The following is a 20,912-nucleotide window of genomic DNA, read 5'->3' on the forward strand; positions in this document are numbered from 1 at the left end:
AGGTGCACTGTCAGTGTCAGATGAGAGGGGAGCCCCAGGAGGAGAACTGACAGGCAGAATCAACACAGGGTCAGTCTGAGTGCCCACATCAACGGTAGAAGGAGAGGTGTGGGCAGTAGGGGAAGAAGTAGGACGATCAGGACCATCACAAGGGTCGACCAAATAGTTGTCCAAGTCATCAAGCAAACGGGAGATCTGGAAATGGCGATAGGAAGAAATGGGAGAAGTGCAACCCCTAGAGTAAGGGTGAGACCTCTTGCGTCTAGTGGTTTTGTAACGAGCTAGAAATAACACAAAGAAAGAAGAAAACAAGGCCAAGGTCAACGAACAGCATGGTGGCAACTAAATAGGAAGAACCAGTCCAGTACACTAGGTACTGAACTAGTGCACAGCCAAGCTTAAGAAAAATATCTAACACACAGCCATATAATCAACTATAACCATAGCATTAGCAGGAAAAGGTACATAAGAGCATTAAAATGAAGGTCTAAGGAGAAATATATAATAATAAGGTAAAATAAGAGAAGAAACTTACGCATAATCAAGAATAAGAAAATAAGAAAATATCCAAAGGAACTGAAGGCTAGTCCAAAATAGTGTTGCTCAAACAAGCGTTGAGACAAGAATGAGGAAGATAGGACAAGTTTTAAAAAATAAAACCCCAAGAAGGCCCGAAAATAAGGGGATATAGGTAAGAGGGATCACGTGGAGGAAATGACGAAGGGAAGAGGAAGAACCAGGAGGGAACGAAAATAATGGGAATTAGGATTCACCACGTGATGCATAATAATGAGTAGGAAGGGCCCAAAAATTGGGTAGGTCAGAAATAATGGGATTTCGAGTAGAACTATGTAAATTAAGGTAGGAGGCGCCTAGAGGCGCCGGCACATAAATAAGAGACGCTCGCAGCAGAGAAGAAGAGTCGTAGACGAGTTTGAGTCTCTTCTAAGAGCAGTCTCTTTTTGAGCAGTAGGATTACCTTCAAGACCGGTCTGAAGACTTTCTTTCGGGATTTTATTTGGTACTTTCAGCTTTTGGTGAGCTCTGATTTTGGAAACTACCTAAAAGTTCAGGGTGGAAATCACCTTAGGTGATTCACCCATTAGGGTTTTGGGGACTTTCCTTTTGAAGCGCTTGCAAGCATCTATTATTCTGAAAAGGAGTTTTTCTTTTGGATTATATCTGTTTTGGTGATTGATCTTCTCTGCAGAGAAAAGAAATAAACTTGTATTTTGCTGTCCTTCTCATCCAAGTCTCTGGGCCTTTTATTGGGAGTTCTGACCGAGTTAGTGTTAATTAAGAACCAAAGAGGTAAACTTGGAGCACTCCTGAGGTGTTTGGTCTCAGAGGGGATTCTGAGATCCGACAGAGGCCAATAACAGGTCATTTACCACCTTAACTAGCGCCGTCTCTGTGCTATGATGAGGCCGAAATCCTGACTGATACATTTCAAAAATATTATTCATAAGTAGGTGTGAGCATAACTGCTGTGCTACAACCTTTTCCAAAATTTTGGCTATGAAGGGGAGATTTGATATTGGTCTGTAGTTGGACAGCTGACATGGGTCAAGGTCAGGTTTCTTAATTAGGGGGTGGATAACTGCCAGTTTGAAGGATTTTGGTACAAAACCAGTGCTAATGGAAGAGTTTATTATTTTTAAAACAGGTTCAATTACCTCTGGAATGATCTGTTTAAAGAAACTTGTAGGCAAGGGATCGAGAATGCAGGTTGATGATTTTGATGAGGAAATTAATGAAATTAAGTCATTCTCGTGAATAGGAGTGAAACTTTGTAATTGATTGTCTGTTATAATTACACTGCTGTCTACAGGGTTACTTGTAAAATAATTTGGCTTTATATTAACCGTCTGGATTTTTTGCCTGATGTTTTCAATTTTATTATTAAAAAAGTTCATGAAATCATTAGTACATAATGATGGTGTGCATGTGAGTGCAGTGCTTTTATTCCCTGTTAATTTTGCTACCGTGCTGAATAAAAATCTAGGATTATGCTTGTTATTTTCTATGAGGGTGGAGAAATATGCTGATCTAGCAGCACTAAGAGATTTTCTATAAATTAGGAGATTCCCCTTCCATGCTATTTGAAATACTGTTAATTTTGTTTGACGCCATTTACGTTCTAATTTTCGAGTGGTCTGTTTTAAGGTGCGTGTATGATCATTATACCACTGTGCTAATTTTTTCTCCCTGATCATTTTGGTCTTAAGGGGAGCTACATCATCTAGGGTATAACGTAATGTTGATTCTAGGTGTTCAGTGGCCCAGTCGAGCTCTGCAGGGTCAGACGGAGATCTATCTAATATCGTAATTTCTGGAAGATTGTTAATAAAACGCGCTGTTGTAGCTGACGTGAAAGTACGCTTAACACGATAACGTGGTGAAGTAGTAATGCAATGACTGAGGCAAATTTTAAAAGAGATGAGATAATGGTCTGAAATAGCTTCAGACTGTGGAATTATGACTACGTTTTTTATTTTTAATCCAAATGTTAACAACAAATCGAGAGTGTGTCCACCACTATGAGTGGGTCCTATAACATTCTGATTAATTCCAACTGAATCTAGAATGGACACAACAGCTGCTCTTAAGGAGTCTTCCTGATGATCAAAATGAATGTTAAAATCACCAACAATTAATGCTTTGTCTAGAGAAGTAACTAAATTTGTGATGAAATCTGCAAATTCTATGAGAAAATCAGAGTAGGGCCCTGGGGGTCTATAAATAATAATGAGGGGAATTGTCTGACTGGACCTGCTTTCAGACACTGAATATTTTATGCTGGTGTAAAGAACTTCAAATGTTTTACATTTGTGTTTAGTCTTTTGTGTGACGCTTAGATTATTATTATAAATAGCTGCGACTCCGCCTCCTCTGCCATTTAGACGGGGTTGGTGTATGTAACTATACCCAGGAGGACTCGCTTCATTTAATGCTAAATATTCATTTGGTTTAATCCATGTTTCTGTCAAACACATTATTTTAAACTCCTGGTCGGTAATAATTTCGTTTACATTAAGCGCTTTAGACGTGAGAGATCTAATATTCAGCAATCCTATCTTTAGATCAGAGGTGCTGCTGTGCATTCAGTCCTATTTAATTTTATGTTAATCAGGTTACTAAAACAGACTTTCTGAGAATTCCTATATGTTGGTTTCGTTTGGGGGACAGACATCAGTGTTATTTACTACATTACCGTTATTTACTTCATTACCGTTATTTACTACATCAGTGTTAGTTACTACATCAGCGTTATTTTCTACATCAGCGTTATTTACCACATCAGTGTTATTTACTTCATTACCGTTTTTTACTACATTAGCGTTATTTACTACATCAGTGTTATTTACTACATTAGCGTTATTTACTACATCAGTGTTATTTACTACATTAGCGTTATTTACTACATCAGTGTTATTTACTACATTACCGTTATTTACTACATCAGCTTTAGTTACTACATCAGCGTTATTTTCTACATCAGCGTTATTTACTACATCAGTGTTATTTACTTCATTACCGTTTTTTACTACATTAGCGTTATTTACTACATTAGCGTTATTTACTACATCAGTGTTATTTACTACATTAGTGTTATTTACTTCATTAGCGTTATTTACTACATCAGTGTTATTTACTACATTAGCGTTATTTACTACATCAGTGTTATTTACTACATTAGTGTTATTTACTACATTAGTGTTATTTACTACATTAGCGTTATTTACTACATCAGTGTTATTTACTACATCAGAGTTATTTACTACTCAGCGTTATTTACTACATTAGTGTTATTTACTACATCAGTGTTATTTACCACATTAGCGTTATTTACTACATCAGCGTTATTTACTACATCAGTGTTATTTACTACATTAGTGTTATTTACTTCATTAGCGTTATTTACTACATCAGTGTTATTTACTACATTAGCGTTATTTACTACATCAGTGTTATTTACTACATTAGTGTTATTTACTTCATTACCGTTATTTACTACATTAGCGTTATTTACTACATCAGTGTTATTTACTACATTAGCGTTATTTACTACATCAGTGTTATTTACTACATTAGTGTTATTTACTTCATTACCGTTATTTACTACATTAGCGTTATTTACTACATCAGTGTTATTTACTTCATTACCGTTATTTACTACATTAGCGTTATTTACTACATCAGTGTTATTTACTACATTAGTGTTATTTACTTCATTACCGTTATTTACTACATTAGCGTTATTTACTACATCAGTGTTATTTACTTCATTACCGTTATTTACTACATTAGCGTTATTTACTACATCAGTGTTATTTACTACATTAGCGTTATTTACTACATCAGTGTTATTTACTACATTAGTGTTATTTACTTCATTACCGTTATTTACTTCATTAGCGTTATTTACTACATCAGTGTTATTTACTACATTAGCGTTATTTACTACATCAGTGTTATTTACTTCATTACCGTTATTTACTACATCAGTGTTATTTACTTCATTACCGTTATTTACTACATTAGTGTTATTTACTTCATTACCGTTATTTACTTCATTACCGTTTTTTACTACATTAGCGTTATTTACTACATTAGCGTTATTTACTACATCAGTGTTATTTACTACATCAGTGTTATTTACTTCATTACCGTTATTTACTACATTAGCGTTATTTACTACATCAGTGTTATTTACTACATTAGCGTTATTTACTACATCAGTGTTATTTACTACATTAGTGTTATTTACTTCATTACCGTTATTTACTTCATTAGCGTTATTTACTACATCAGTGTTATTTACTACATTAGCGTTATTTACTACATCAGTGTTATTTACTTCATTACCGTTATTTACTACATCAGTGTTATTTACTTCATTACCGTTATTTACTACATTAGTGTTATTTACTTCATTACCGTTATTTACTTCATTACCGTTTTTTACTACATCAGCGTTATTTACTACATCAGTGTTATTTACTACATTAGTGTTATTTACTTCATTAGCGTTATTTACTACATCAGTGTTATTTACTACATTAGCGTTATTTACTACATCAGTGTTATTTACTACATTAGTGTTATTTACTTCATTACCGTTATTTACTACATTAGCGTTATTTACTACATCAGTGTTATTTACTACATCAGAGTTATTTACTACATTAGTGTTATTTACTACATTAGCGTTATTTACTACATCAGTGTTATTTACTACATTAGTGTTATTTACTTCATTACCGTTATTTACTTCATTAGCGTTATTTACTACATCAGTGTTATTTACTACATTAGCGTTATTTACTACATCAGTGTTATTTACTACATTAGTGTTATTTACTTCATTACCGTTATTTACTTCATTACCGTTTTTTACTACATTAGCGTTATTTACTACATTAGCGTTATTTACTACATCAGTGTTATTTACTACATTAGTGTTATTTACTTCATTAGCGTTATTTACTACATCAGTGTTATTTACTACATTAGCGTTATTTACTACATCAGTGTTATTTACTACATTAGTGTTATTTACTACATTAGCGTTATTTACTACATTAGCGTTATTTACTACATCAGTGTTATTTACTACATCAGAGTTATTTACTACATTAGTGTTATTTACTACATTAGCGTTATTTACTACATCAGTGTTATTTACTACATTAGCGTTATTTACTACATCAGTGTTATTTACTACATTAGTGTTATTTACTTCATTACCGTTATTTACTACATTAGCGTTATTTACTACATCAGTGTTATTTACTACATTAGTGTTATTTACTACATCAGTGTTATTTACTACATCAGAGTTATTTACTACTCAGCGTTATTTACTACATTAGTGTTATTTACTACATCAGTGTTATTTACTACATCAGAGTTATTTACTACTCAGCGTTATTTACTACATTAGTGTTATTTACTACATCAGAGTTATTTACTACATTAGTGTTATTTACTACATTAGTGTTATTTACTACATCAGAGTTATTTACTACATTAGTGTTATTTACTACATCAGTGTTATTTACTACATCAGAGTTATTTACTACTCAGCGTTATTTACTACATTAGTGTTATTTACTACATCAGTGTTATTTACTACATCAGAGTTATTTACTACTCAGCGTTATTTACTACATTAGTGTTATTTACTACATCAGAGTTATTTACTACATTAGTGTTATTTACTACATTAGTGTTATTTACTACATCAGAGTTATTTACTACATTAGTGTTATTTACTACATCAGTGTTATTTACTACATCAGAGTTATTTACTACTCAGCGTTATTTACTACATTAGTGTTATTTACTACATCAGTGTTATTTACTACATTAGCGTTATTTACTACATCAGCGTTATTTACTACATTAGTGTTATACACTTCATTATTGTTATTTACTACATTAGTATTATTTACTACATCAGTGTTATTTACTACATCAGAGTTATTTACTACATTAGTGTTATTTACTACATCAGCGTTATTTACTACATCAGTGTTATTTACTACATCAGTGTTATTTACTACATTCGCGTTATTTACTACATTAGTGTTATACACTTCATTATTGTTATTTACTACATTAGTATTATTTACTACATTAGTGTTATTTACTTCATTACCGTTATTTACTACATCAGTGTTATTTACTACATTAGTGTTATTTACTTTATTACCATTATTTACTACATCAGTGTTATTTACTACATCAGTGTTATTTACTACATTAGTGTTATTTACTACATCAGCGTTATTTACTACATTAGTGTTATTTACTACATCAGTGTTATTTACTACATTAGTGTTATTTACTACATTAGTGTTATTTACTTCATTATTGTTATTTACTACATCAGTGTTATTTACTACATTAGTGTTATTTACTACATTAGTGTTATTTACTTCATTATTGTTATTTACTACATCAGTGTTATTTACTACATTAGTGTTATTTACTACATCAGTGTTATTTACTACATTAGTGTTATTTACTACATTAGTGTTATTTACTTCATTATTGTTATTTACTACATTAGTATTATTTACTTCATTACCGTTATTTACTACATCAGTGTTATTTACTACATCAGTGTTATTTACTACATCAGTGTTATTTACTACATCAGCGTTATTTACTACATTAGCGTTATTTACTTCATTACCGTTATTTACTACATCAGTGTTATTTACTTCATTACCGTTATTTACTACATCAGTGTTATTTACTACATCAGCGTTATTTACTACATTAGCGTTATTTACTACATTAGCGTTATTTACTTCATTAGCGTTATTTACTACATCAGTGTTATTTACTACATCAGTGTTATTTACTACATTAGTGTTATTTACTTCATTACCGTTATTTACTACATTATTGTTATTTACTACATCAGTGTTATTTACTACATTAGTGTTATTTACTTCATTACCGTTATTTACTACATCAGTGTTATTTACTACATCAGCGTTATTTACTACATCAGTGTTATTTACTTTATTACCATTATTTACTACATCAGTGTTATTTACTACATTAGTGTTATTTACTACATCAGCGTTATTTACTACATTAGTGTTATACACTTCATTATTGTTATTTACTACATTAGTATTATTTACTACATTAGTGTTATTTACTTCATTACCGTTATTTACTACATCAGTGTTATTTACTACATCAGTGTTATTTACTACATCAGTGTTATTTACTACATCAGCGTTATTTACTACATTAGCGTTATTTACTTCATTACCGTTATTTACTACATTAGCGTTATTTACTACATTAGCGTTATTTACTACATTAGTGTTATTTACTACATTAGTGTTATTTACTTCATTACCGTTATTTACTACATCAGTGTTATTTACTTTATTACCATTATTTACTACATCAGTGTTATTTACTACATTAGTGTTATTTACTACATCAGCGTTATTTACTACATTAGTGTTATACACTTCATTATTGTTATTTACTACATTAGTATTATTTACTACATCAGCGTTATTTACTACATTAGCGTTATTTACTACATTAGTGTTATTTACTACATTAGTGTTATTTACTTCATTAGCGTTATTTACTACATCAGTGTTATTTACTACATTGGTGTTATTTACTTCATTACCGTTATTTACTACATCAGTGTTATTTACTACATTAGTGTTATTTACTACATCAGTGTTATTTACTACATTAGTGTTATTTACTTCATTACCGTTATTTACTACATTATTGTTATTTACTACATCAGTGTTATTTACTACATTAGTGTTATTTACTACATTAGTGTTATTTACTTCATTACCGTTATTTACTACATTATTGTTATTTACATCAGTGTTATTTACTTCATTACTGTTATTTACTACATCAGTGTTATTTACTTCATTACCGTTATTTACTACATCAGCGTTATTTACTACATCAGCGTTATTTACTTCATTAGCGTTATTTACTACATTAGCGTTATTTACTACATGATTGTTATTTACTACATTAGCGTTATTTACTACATGATTGTTATTTACTACATCAGTGTTATTTACTACATCAGCGTTATTTACTACATCAGTGTTATTTACTACATCAGTGTTATTTACTACATTAGTGTTATTTACTTCATTACCGTTAATTACTACATCAGTGTTATTTACTACATTAGCGTTATTTACTACATCAGCGTTATTTACTACATTAGTGTTATTTACTACATCAGTGTTATTTACTACACTAGCGTTATTTACTACATCAGTGTTATTTACTACACTAGCGGTATTTACTACATCAGCGTTATTTACTACATTACTGTTATTTACTACATCAGCGTTATTTACTACATTAGCGTTATTTACTACATCAGAGTTATTTACTACATTAGTGTTATTTACTACATTAGCGTTATTTACTACATCAGCGTTATTTACTACATTAGCGTTATTTAATACATCAATGTTACTTACTACATTAGCGTTATTTACTACATTAGCGTTATTTACTAGATCAGCGTTATTTACTACATTAGTGTTATTTACTACATCAGTGTTATTTACTACATTAGCGTTATTTACTACATCAGCGTTATTTACTACATTAGCAATATTTACTACATCAGCGTTATTTACTACATTAGCGTTATTTACTACATTAGCGTTATTTACTACATGATTGTTATTTACTACATTAGCGTTATTTACTACATGATTGTTATTTACTACATCAGTGTTATTTACTACATTAGCGTTATTTACTACATTAGCGTTATTTACTACATCAGTGTTATTTACTACATCAGCGTTATTTACTACATTAGTGTCATTTACTACATTAGTGTTATTTACTACATGATTGTTATTTACTACATCAGCGTTATTTACTACATCAGCGTTATTTACTACATCAGCGTTATTTACTACATCAGCGTTATTTACTACATGATTGTTATTTACTACATCAGTGTTATTTACTACATTAGTGTTATTTACTACATTAGTGTTATTTACTACATCAGCGTTATTTACTACATCAGCGTTATTTACTACATTAGCGTTATTTACTACATGATTGTTATTTACTACATCCGTGTTATTTACTACATGATTGTTATTTACTACATCAGTTTTATTTACTACATCAGCGTTATTTACTACATGATTGTTATTTACTACATTAGTGTTATTTACTAAATAAGTGTTATTTACTACATTATTGTTATTTTCTACATCAGGGTTATTTACTACATCAGCGTTTTTTACTACATGATTGTTATTTACTACATCAGTGTTATTCACTACATCAGCGTTATTTACTAAATTAGTGTTATTTACTACATCAGTGTTATTTACTAAATTAGTGTTATTTACCACATCAGCGTTATTTACTACATGATTGTTATTTACTACATCAGTGTTATTCACTACATCAGCGTTATTTACTAAATTAGTGTTATTTACTACATCAGTGTTATTTACTACATTAACGTTATTTACTACATCAGTGTTATTTACTAAATAAGTGTTATTTACTACATTAGCGTTATTTACTACATCAGGGTTTTTTACTACATCAGCGTTATTTACTACATCAGCGTTATTTACTACATTAGTGTTATTTACTACATCAGTGTTATTTACTACATCAGCGTTATTTACTACATCAGTGTTATTTACTACATCAGTGTTATTTACTACATGATTGTTATTCACTACATCAGCGTTATTTACTACATTAGTGTTATTTACTACATCAGTGTTATTTACTACATCAGCGTTATTATTTACTACATCAGCGTTATTTACTACATTAGCGTTATTTACTTCATTACCGTTATTTACTACATCAGTGTTATTTACTACATCAGTGTTATTTACTACATTAGCGTTATTTACTACATCAGTGTTATTTACTACATTAGTGTTATTTACTTCATTACCGTTATTTACTACATTAGCGTTATTTACTACATTAGCGTTATTTACTACATCAGCGTTATTTACTACATTAGTGTTATTTACTTCATTACCGTTATTTACTACATCAGCGTTATTTACTACATCAGCGTTATTTACTACATTAGTGTTATACACTTTATTATTGTTATTTACTACATTAGTGTTATTTACTTCATTAGTGTTATACACTTCATTATTGTTATTTACTACATTAGTATTATTTACTACATTAGTGTTATTTACTACATCAGTGTTATTTACTACATCAGTGTTATTTACTACATCAGCGTTATTTACTACATCAGCGTTATTTACTACATCAGCGTTATTTACTACATTAGTGTTATACACTTCATTATTGTTATTTACTACATTAGTATTATTTACTACATCAGTGTTATTTACTACATCAGTGTTATTTACTACATCAGCGTTATTTACTACATCAGCGTTATTTACTACATTAGCGTTTTTTACTTCATTACCGTTATTTACTACATCAGTGTTATTTACTACATCAGTGTTATTTACTTCATTACCGTTATTTACTACATCAGCGTTATTTACTACATCAGCGTTATTTACTACATTAGTGTTATTTACTACATTAGCGTTATTTACTACATTAGTGTTATTTACTACATTAGTGTTATTTACTTCATTACCGTTATTTACTACATTATTGTTATTTACTACATCAGTGTTATTTACTTCATTACTGTTATTTACTACATCAGTGTTATTTACTACATCAGCGTTATTTACTACATCAGCGTTATTTACTACATTAGTGTTATTTACTTCATTAGTGTTATTTACTACATCAATGTTATTTATTACATTACCGTTATTTACTTCATTACTGTTATTTACTACATCAGCGTTATTTACTACATCAGTGTTATTTACTACATTAGTGTTATTTACTTCATTACCGTTATTTACTACATCAGTGTTATTTACTACATCAGCGTTATTTACTACATCAGTGTTATTTACTACATCAGCGTTATTTACTACATCAGTGTTATTTACTACATTAGTGTTATTTACTTCATTACCGTTATTTACTACATCAGTGTTATTTACTACATTAGTGTTATTTACTACATCAGTGTTATTTACTACATTAGTGTTATTTACTTCATTACCGTTATTTACTACATTATTGTTATTTACTACATCAGTGTTATTTACTTCATTACTGTTATTTACTACATCAGTGTTATTTACTACATCAGCGTTATTTACTACATTAGTGTTATTTACTTCATTAGTGTTATTTACTACATCAGTGTTATTTACTACATCAGCGTTATTTACTACATCAGCGTTATTTACTACATCAGTGTTATTTACTACATTACCGTTATTTACTACATTATTGTTATTTACTACATCAGTGTTATTTACTTCATTACTGTTATTTACTACATCAGTGTTATTTACTTCATTACTGTTATTTACTACATCAGTGTTATTTACTACATTAGTGTTATTTACTACATTAGTGTTATTTACTACATTAGTGTTATTTACTTCATTACCGTTATTTACTACATTATTGTTATTTACTACATCAGTGTTATTTACTTCATTACTGTTATTTACTACATCAGTGTTATTTACTACATCAGCGTTATTTACTATATCAGCGTTATTTACTACATTAGTGTTATTTACTTCATTAGTGTTATTTACTACATCAGTGTTATTTATTACATTACCGTTATTTACTTCATTACCGTTATTTACTTCATTACCGTTTTTTACTACATTAGCGTTATTTACTACATTAGCTTTATTTACTACATCAGTGTTATTTACTACATTAGTGTTATTTACTTCATTACCGTTATTTACTACATTAGCGTTATTTACTACATCAGTGTTATTTACTACATCAGAGTTATTTACTACATTAGTGTTATTTACTACATTAGCGTTATTTACTACATCAGTGTTATTTACTACATTAGCGTTATTTACTACATCAGTGTTATTTACTACATTAGTGTTATTTACTTCATTACCGTTATTTACTACATTAGCGTTATTTACTACATCAGTGTTATTTACTACATCAGAGTTATTTACTACATTAGTGTTATTTACTACATTAGCGTTATTTACTACATCAGTGTTATTTACTACATTAGCGTTATTTACTACATCAGTGTTATTTACTACATTAGTGTTATTTACTTCATTACCGTTATTTACTACATTAGTGTTATTTACTACATCAGTGTTATTTACTACATCAGTGTTATTTACTACATCAGAGTTATTTACTACATTAGTGTTATTTACTACATCAGTGTTATTTACTACATTAGCGTTATTTACTACATTAGCGTTATTTACTACATCAGTGTTATTTACTACATTAGTGTTATTTACTACATCAGTGTTATTTACTACATTAGCGTTATTTACTACATCAGCGTTATTTACTACATTAGTGTTATACACTTCATTATTGGTATTTACTACATTAGTATTATTTACTACATCGGTGTTATTTACTTCATTACCGTTATTTACTACATCAGTGTTATTTACTACATTAGTGTTATTTACTACATCAGCGTTATTTACTACATGATTGTTATTTACTACATCAGCGTTATTTACTACATCAGTGTTATTTACTACATCAGCGTTATTTACTACATCAGTGTTATTTACTACATTAGTGTTATACACTTCATTATTGTTATTTACTACATTAGTATTATTTACTACATTAGTGTTATTTACTTCATTACCGTTATTTACTACATCAGTGTTATTTACTACATCAGCGTTATTTACTACATTAGCGTTATTTACTACATTAGCGTTATTTACTTCATTACCGTTATTTACTACATCAGTGTTATTTACTTCATTACCGTTATTTACTACATCAGTGTTATTTACTACATCAGCGTTATTTACTACATCAGCGTTATTTACTACATTAGTGTTATTTACTACATTAGTGTTATTTACTTCATTAGCGTTATTTACTACATCAGTGTTATTTACTACATCAGTGTTATTTACTTCATTACCGTTATTTACTACATTATTGTTATTTACTACATCAGCGTTATTTACTACATCAGTGTTATTTACTTACTACATCAGCGTTATTTACTACATCAGTGTTATTTACTACATTAGTGTTATTTACTTCATTACCGTTATTTACTACATCAGTGTTATTTACTACATTAGTGTTATTTACTACATTAGTGTTATTTACTACATCCGTGTTATTTACTTCATTACCGTTATTTACTACATTATTGTTATTTACTACATCAGTGTTATTTACTACATTAGTGTTATTTACTACATTAGTGTTATTTACTTCATTACCGTTATTTACTACATTATTGTTATTTACTACATCAGTGTTATTTACTACATCAGTGTTATTTACTTCATTACTGTTATTTACTACATCAGTGTTATTTACTACATCAGCGTTATTTACTACATCAGTGTTATTTACTATACTTGCCCCAGCAGTTAGCACAAGGCATGGTGAGTATTGAATGTAAGGCTGTTTTTACCGCTCAGAGATCGCATGAGCTCCGTCTCGTGTATTTTTGCTTTCGGAAGAGCGCTTTTATCCCTGTTTGAGAATTTGAAAGCAGTGCGTGGAGGATATTCCCACCAGAACTACGAACACACAGTACATTAACCACATTAAGGGTACGTAATTTCTCTGCTATGGCGAACATCCAGTTCATTCAGTGTGTGAAGTGTGACATGTTTAGTCAGTCTCTCTCCGTTGTTAGCGATAATTTTATCTGTGAGAAGTGCAAGCTAGTTTGCTCTTTGACGGAGAAGATCTTGGCATTAGAGGAGCGCATCCAGAGTCTAGAGAGAAGTAGTGAGTGCGAGAGCAGTCCAGGTTCTGCAGGGGAAAGTCTGGATGCCCTAGGCGAAGTTAATATTCCCCCGACTCCGGCATTAGAGCCCTTGCAGCGGGGCGAATGGGTGACGACTCGGCAGCATATTCGCAAAGCCAAAGCTAACTCTAAGGCTCGCCCACGGGAGCACCATTCCTCTCCGCTTCACGTGTCCAACAGGTTTGCTCTCCTCAGTGAAGCACCCGCTGAGAAACCTGAAAGAGCTCTGGTTTTAGGAGACTCCATTCTGAGGCACGTGAAATTAGCTAGACCTTTAGGGGCACCAGCAGCACAGGTCATGTGTATACCGGGAGCCAGGGCGCCGGACATAGCAGGTCAGCTTAGATTCTTAGGAAAGCATAGGTTCTCTAAGATAGTTTTTCACACAGGAGCTAATGATATACGCCTTCGACAGTCAGAGGTTACTAAGAGTAATATTATAGAGGTGTGTAAATTAGCGAAGGCAATGTCCGATGCTGTAATATGCTCTGGCCCCATCCCAATACGACGTGGCGATGTAGCCTACAGCAGGTTATGGTCGCTGAACTGCTGGATGTCCGAGTGGTGCTCCAAAAATAATGTGGGCTTCATTAATAATTGGAGCATTTTTGAGGGCAAGGCTGGCCTGTTAGGGCGGGACGGTGTCCATCCCACTCGGGAAGGTGCTGCTCTCATTTCTTGTAGTATAGGTCATAGTCTCAGAACAGCACTAGTTAACAAGTGACTGTCTAGAGCCAAGGCCAGGGAGCAGACAGACAGGCTAAACCGACCGTCTGCTAGCTGCACAGAGTCGTTACTCAGGATCCACCAAATTGAGACTGTGTCTGTCCCCCGAGCGAAACCAACATATAGGAATTCTCAGAAAGTCTGTTTTAGTAACCTGATTAACATAAAATTAAATAGGACTGAACGCACAGCAGCACCTCTGATCTAAAGATAGGATTGCTGAATATTAGATCTCTCACGTCTAAAGCGCTTAATGTAAACGAAATTATTACCGACCAGGAGTTTAAAATAATGTGTTTGACAGAAACATGGATTAAACCAAATGAATATTTAGCATTAAATGAAGCGAGTCCTCCTGGGTATAGTTACATACACCAACCCCGTCTAAATGGCAGAGGAGGCGGAGTCGCAGCTATTTATAATAATAATCTAAGCGTCACACAAAAGACTAAACACAAATGTAAAACATTTGAAGTTCTTTACACCAGCATAAAATATTCAGTGTCTGAAAGCAGGTCCAGTCAGACAATTCCACTCATTATTATTTATAGACCCCCAGGGCCCTACTCTGATTTTCTCATAGAATTTGCAGATTTCATCACAAATTTAGTTACTTCTCTAGACAAAGCTTTAATTGTTGGTGATTTTAACATTCATTTTGATCATCAGGAAGACTCCTTAAGAGCAGCTGTTGTGTCCATTCTAGATTCAGTTGGAATTAATCAGAATGTTATAGGACCCACTCATAGTGGTGGACACACTCTCGATTTGTTGTTAACATTTGGATTAAAAATAAAAAACGTAGTCATAATTCCACAGTCTGAAGCTATTTCAGACCATTATCTCATCTCTTTTAAAATTTGCCTCAGTCATTGCATTACTACTTCACCACCTTATCGTGTTAAGCGTACTTTCACGTCAGCTACAACAGCGCGTTTTATTAACAATCTTCCAGAAATTACGATATTAGATAGATCTCCGTCAGACCCTGCAGAGCTCGACTGGGCCACTGAACACCTAGAATCAACATTACGTTATACCCTAGATGATGTAGCTCCCCTTAAGACCAAAATGATCAGGGAGAAAAAATTAGCACAGTGGTATAATGATCATACACGCACCTTAAAACAGACCACTCGAAAATTAGAACGTAAATGGCGTCAAACAAAATTAACAGTATTTCAAATAGCATGGAAGGGGAATCTCCTAATTTATAGAAAATCTCTTAGTGCTGCTAGATCAGCATATTTCTCCACCCTCATAGAAAATAACAAGCATAATCCTAGATTTTTATTCAGCACGGTAGCAAAATTAACAGGGAATAAAAGCACTGCACTCACATGCACACCATCATTATGTACTAATGATTTCATGAACTTTTTTAATAATAAAATTGAAAACATCAGGCAAAAAATCCAGACGGTTAATATAAAGCCAAATTATTTTACAAGTAACCCTGTAGACAGCAGTGTAATTATAACAGACAATCAATCACAAAGTTTCACTCCTATTCACGAGAATGACTTAATTTCATTAATTTCCTCATCAAAATCATCAACCTGCATTCTCGATCCCTTGCCTACAAGTTTCTTTAAACAGATCATTCCAGAGGTAATTGAACCTGTTTTAAAAATAATAAACTCTTCCATTAGCACTGGTTTTGTACCAAAATCCTTCAAACTGGCAGTTATCCACCCCCTAATTAAGAAACCTGACCTTGACCCATGTCAGCTGTCCAACTACAGTCCAATATCAAATCTCCCCTTCATAGCCAAAATTTTGGAAAAGGTTGTAGCACAGCAGTTCTGCTCACACCTACTTATGAATAATATTTTTGAAATGTATCAGTCAGGATTTCTGCCTCATCATAGCACAGAGACGGCGCTAGTTAAGGTGGTAAATGACCTGTTATTGGCCTCTGATCAGGGTTTTGTCTCCTTACTTGTTTTGCTCGACCTTAGTGCAGCTTTTGACACCATTGATCACACTATACTACTTGCTAGACTTGAGAACGTTGTTGGAATAAAGGGAACGGCTCTCTCTTGGCTCAGGTCTTATTTGACTGATCGCTATCAGTTTGTTGATGTTAATGGTGAGTTCTCCACACTCTCTGAGGTAAAGTTTGGTGTTCCTCAAGGATCTGTCTTAGGCCCTCTGCTTTTCTCTTTATATATGCTGCCTCTTGGTGAAATTATTCATAAACATGGTATTAGATTCCATTGCTATGCTGATGATACACAGCTATATATTTCAGCAAAGCCAGATGAGAGAGATCAGCTTAACAATGTTAAAAAATGTGTAAAGGACATTAGACAGTGGATGCTCGATAACTTTCTTCTGCTAAACTCAGATAAGACGGAAGTACTTTTACTAGGACCACATGCAGCTAGAAGCAAACTTTCCGATTACCTAACATCTCTGGATGGTGTTTCTGTTTCAGCGTGTACGGCTGTCAAAGACCTTGGTGTGATTATTGACTCGAGTCTTTCCTTTGAGGCTCACGTGAATAATATTACCAGGATCGCCTTCTTTCACCTTAGAAATATTGCTAAAATTAGAAATATGATGTCGTTACAGGATGCAGAAAAACTAGTTCATGCTTTTGTTACTTCTAGATTAGACTACTGTAACGCTTTACTGTCTGGGTGTGCAAGTAGGTGCATAAATAAGCTTCAGTTAGTTCAGAATGCAGCAGCAAGAGTCCTCACTAGATCTAGGAAATATGACCACATCACCCCTGTATTAATCAGTCTACACTGGCTCCCAATCAAATCTCGCATTGATTATAAAATTTTACTACTGACATATAAAGCACTTAATGGTCTCGCACCACCGTATCTGAGTGAACTTCTGTACCAGTATGATCCTCCACGCCTACTTAGATCAAAAGGTGCAGGCTATCTGTTGGTTCCTCCAATAATGAAGATTACAGCAGGGGGCAGATCTTTCTCTTATAAAGCCCCGCAGTTATGGAACAGCCTTCCTACCAGTGTTCGGGACTCAGACACAGTCTCAGTGTTCAAGTCGAGGTTGAAAACATATTTATTCAGTCAAGCCTTTAATCAGTAGATTTTTTCTCAGGTAAAGGCTCAGATCTGGAGGGAACATTGATATAGAGTGTTTGGTGAACTGGGATATTTGTACGCTGTCGTCCCCTCACATTCACGTGTTCACTCAGGTTTGTTGATGGTGGTGTGGTGGGCCGTCTCTTATCCCAGAGATCCCTCATGTCTGTGTTGCCTTCTGGTTCTCCCTTTTAGTTATGCTGCCATAGCGAGTCTTGCCGGAGTCCAAACTGCACAGTGACTTTAACTCTCATGCAACAATAGGTACACTTAATAATCCATATCCTTCTCTTCCTGTCACCCTCTTCTCTCTCTCTCTCTCTCTCTCTCTCTCTCTCTCTCTCTCTCTCTCTCTCTCTCTCTCTCTCTCTCTCTCTCTCTCTCTCTCTCTCTCTCTCTCTCTCTCTCTCTCTCTCTCTCTCTCTCTCTCTCTCTCTCTCGAGTTAAACATGCTCCTGAGGCTCCAGTGACCACTGTTCCTGCCCCTCTCCCCCCCGTGGATCTTCCCACTTCATCCAGGCCTGCCTGGATTGGATGTCAACAGTCTCCTACACTGATGTCAACAGTCTCCTACACTGACTCAGAAATACACTTCGCTTTTGATCATCATCACTGCACCCCGCAACATTGTATACCCGCCACAAATGGACATTCGGTGTAACCCAGATGAGGATGGGTTCCCTCTTGAGTCTGGTTCCTCTCAAGGTTTCTTCCTTATGCCATCTCGGGGAGTTTTTCCTTGCCACAGTCGCCAGTCGCCACCGGCTTGCTCATCAGGGACAAACTTACTCATAAAGAACATATTCATTTTTAATCACCGCATTATCTGTGTAAAGCTGCTTTGAGACAATGTTCATTGTTAAAAGCGCTATACAAATAAAAATGAATTGAATTGAATTGAAAAACACCCAGCAAATCAGCGCATAATTCTTAAACAATGAACTCAAAAAATAAACCCAAAACAAAGCCAACACAAACATACGCTCCCCTTCTGTTTAAGTCTCAAATCACGGCTCATCAGATAATTACATGTGGAAATAATTACATAAATGGCAATCTACAAAACAGCTGGTAGAAACATCTACAAAACAGCTGGTAGAAACATCTACAAAACAGCTGGTAGAAACATCTACAAAACAGCAGCTAGCACTCTTTGGCCGCACCTGAAACAAACAAAGTTGCTTACCTCATAAACTGGGTTAAACTATTGTCACTATATGCTACCTGCGTTCATGCGCACATCCCTACAAACACACATTCAGACCATGATCAGCAACTAATAAAGTCAAATAAAACAACCATCTCACCAGGAGAAAGCAACAGGAAAGTATACGCAAAAATACCTTTTCTAGCCACACAGCCTACAGATAGGAAAGGTATCAAAGAGCCAAACTCAACAGTGCTTTTTATAAAGCCAAGAACACGCTGAAATAATTACGTGGCACAGGTGTGCTCAATGTCAAAGCGCAACTCTGTAGCAGTGGGCGTGTCTTCGGATTTAAAATTAACCCATTATGTATGCCTGTCTATTTGTCTTTATTTTAAAAGCCATTCAACCGGTCACATTCTACCCCCTAGTTTTAAATTTATCGACCCGACGACATTAACTCCAAGGCCTAAAAAGGGTGGAAGCACTGTTAGTAACAGTCATCTGAGAGCTCACAATACCCCCCCATGCCCCATTGTCTCTGGCAAATGATGGACATTAGGATGGTAGCCTGCAGTTGCTCGGGTAGTCCGACATAACGGTGCTCTTACAGTAGGCACTATGTCCTCTGATGCCACTGCAGGATCACTAGGCAAGGGATCCTGGATTAGAGGAGGCTCCAGATCAGGGAGACTATTAGGTGAGATGGAAATACCCTCAGGGGCTCGAGGCTGGGACGAAGTACAGATAGGAGGTGGCGGTGAATGAACAATTGGTACTATAGCCAGAGGGGAATCTGCTTGCCTTGACACAACTAAACACATATCATCCGATAGATCTTCACTGGATTCCATAGAGGCTTGATCAGATTCGGAAAGGGGGTCGGAAGGCCCTGCCAAATTCTGCCCAACTGGTTGAGCTCTTAACAGAGTACGATGCACATGTCTCACTTTTTCCAAATCAACAGGGGCAATGGTGTACACAGACCCACCAGATGTAGGGGTTTGCAGCACTTTGTAAACCACAGAACTCCAGTAGTCTTGAATCTTTGCCCGACCTCGCACACAAAGATCTCGCAGATACACCAATTGGCCTTGACTTAAAGGATCATCTTAAACTCTCCGATCATGCCTCTCTTTTCTACGGTCCACTGCAGCCTTCATATGACTTCTAGCCCCATCAAAGGCCACTTTAAGTCTAGCTTGATGGTCATAAATCCAGTCATGAACACTACCTTGAGTGGGAGCCTCAATTCGACCCAAAAGAAAGTCGACAGGCAATTGTGGATCTTGCCCAAACATCAAGAAATAGGGAGATTGATTTGTAGACTGATGTGGGGTAGTATTATAGGAGAAGACCAGTTGAGGGAGATATACAGCCCAGTTTTTCTTCTTACAAGAGGGTAAAGTGCGCAGCAAGTTGTGCAGTGTGCGATTAAATCGCTTGCATTGACCATTTCCAGTTGGATGAGCTGGAGTGGTTCGACTCCGTGCAATGCCATACAACTCACACAATTGATGAATAAGGATACTCTCGAAGTTCCTTCCCTGGTCTGAGTGGATGCGAC

The 20,912-nt window shown here is 33.9% G+C and overlaps 2 protein-coding genes across 2 annotated transcripts in view; one reads left to right on the plus strand and one right to left on the minus strand.

The window, feature by feature from the left end:
- The window catches only part of LOC310716476 (uncharacterized protein), a 73,814-nt gene extending 57,307 nt beyond the window's left edge, over positions 1-16,507 (plus strand). Inside the window, exon 2 of the mRNA XM_083523807.1 lies at positions 14,075-16,507. Coding sequence (XP_083379933.1) covers positions 14,226-15,131 — 906 coding nt within the window. The 5' untranslated portion in view covers positions 14,075-14,225 and the 3' untranslated portion in view covers positions 15,132-16,507. The remainder of the gene's footprint in view (positions 1-14,074) is intronic.
- Positions 1-20,912, minus strand: part of LOC310716350 (uncharacterized protein) — a 185,513-nt gene that overhangs the window by 98,304 nt on the left and 66,297 nt on the right.

This window comes from Silurus aristotelis (genome assembly GCF_946808225.1).
Source record: "Silurus aristotelis genome assembly, chromosome: 21".
NCBI lineage: Eukaryota > Metazoa > Chordata > Actinopteri > Siluriformes > Siluridae > Silurus > Silurus aristotelis.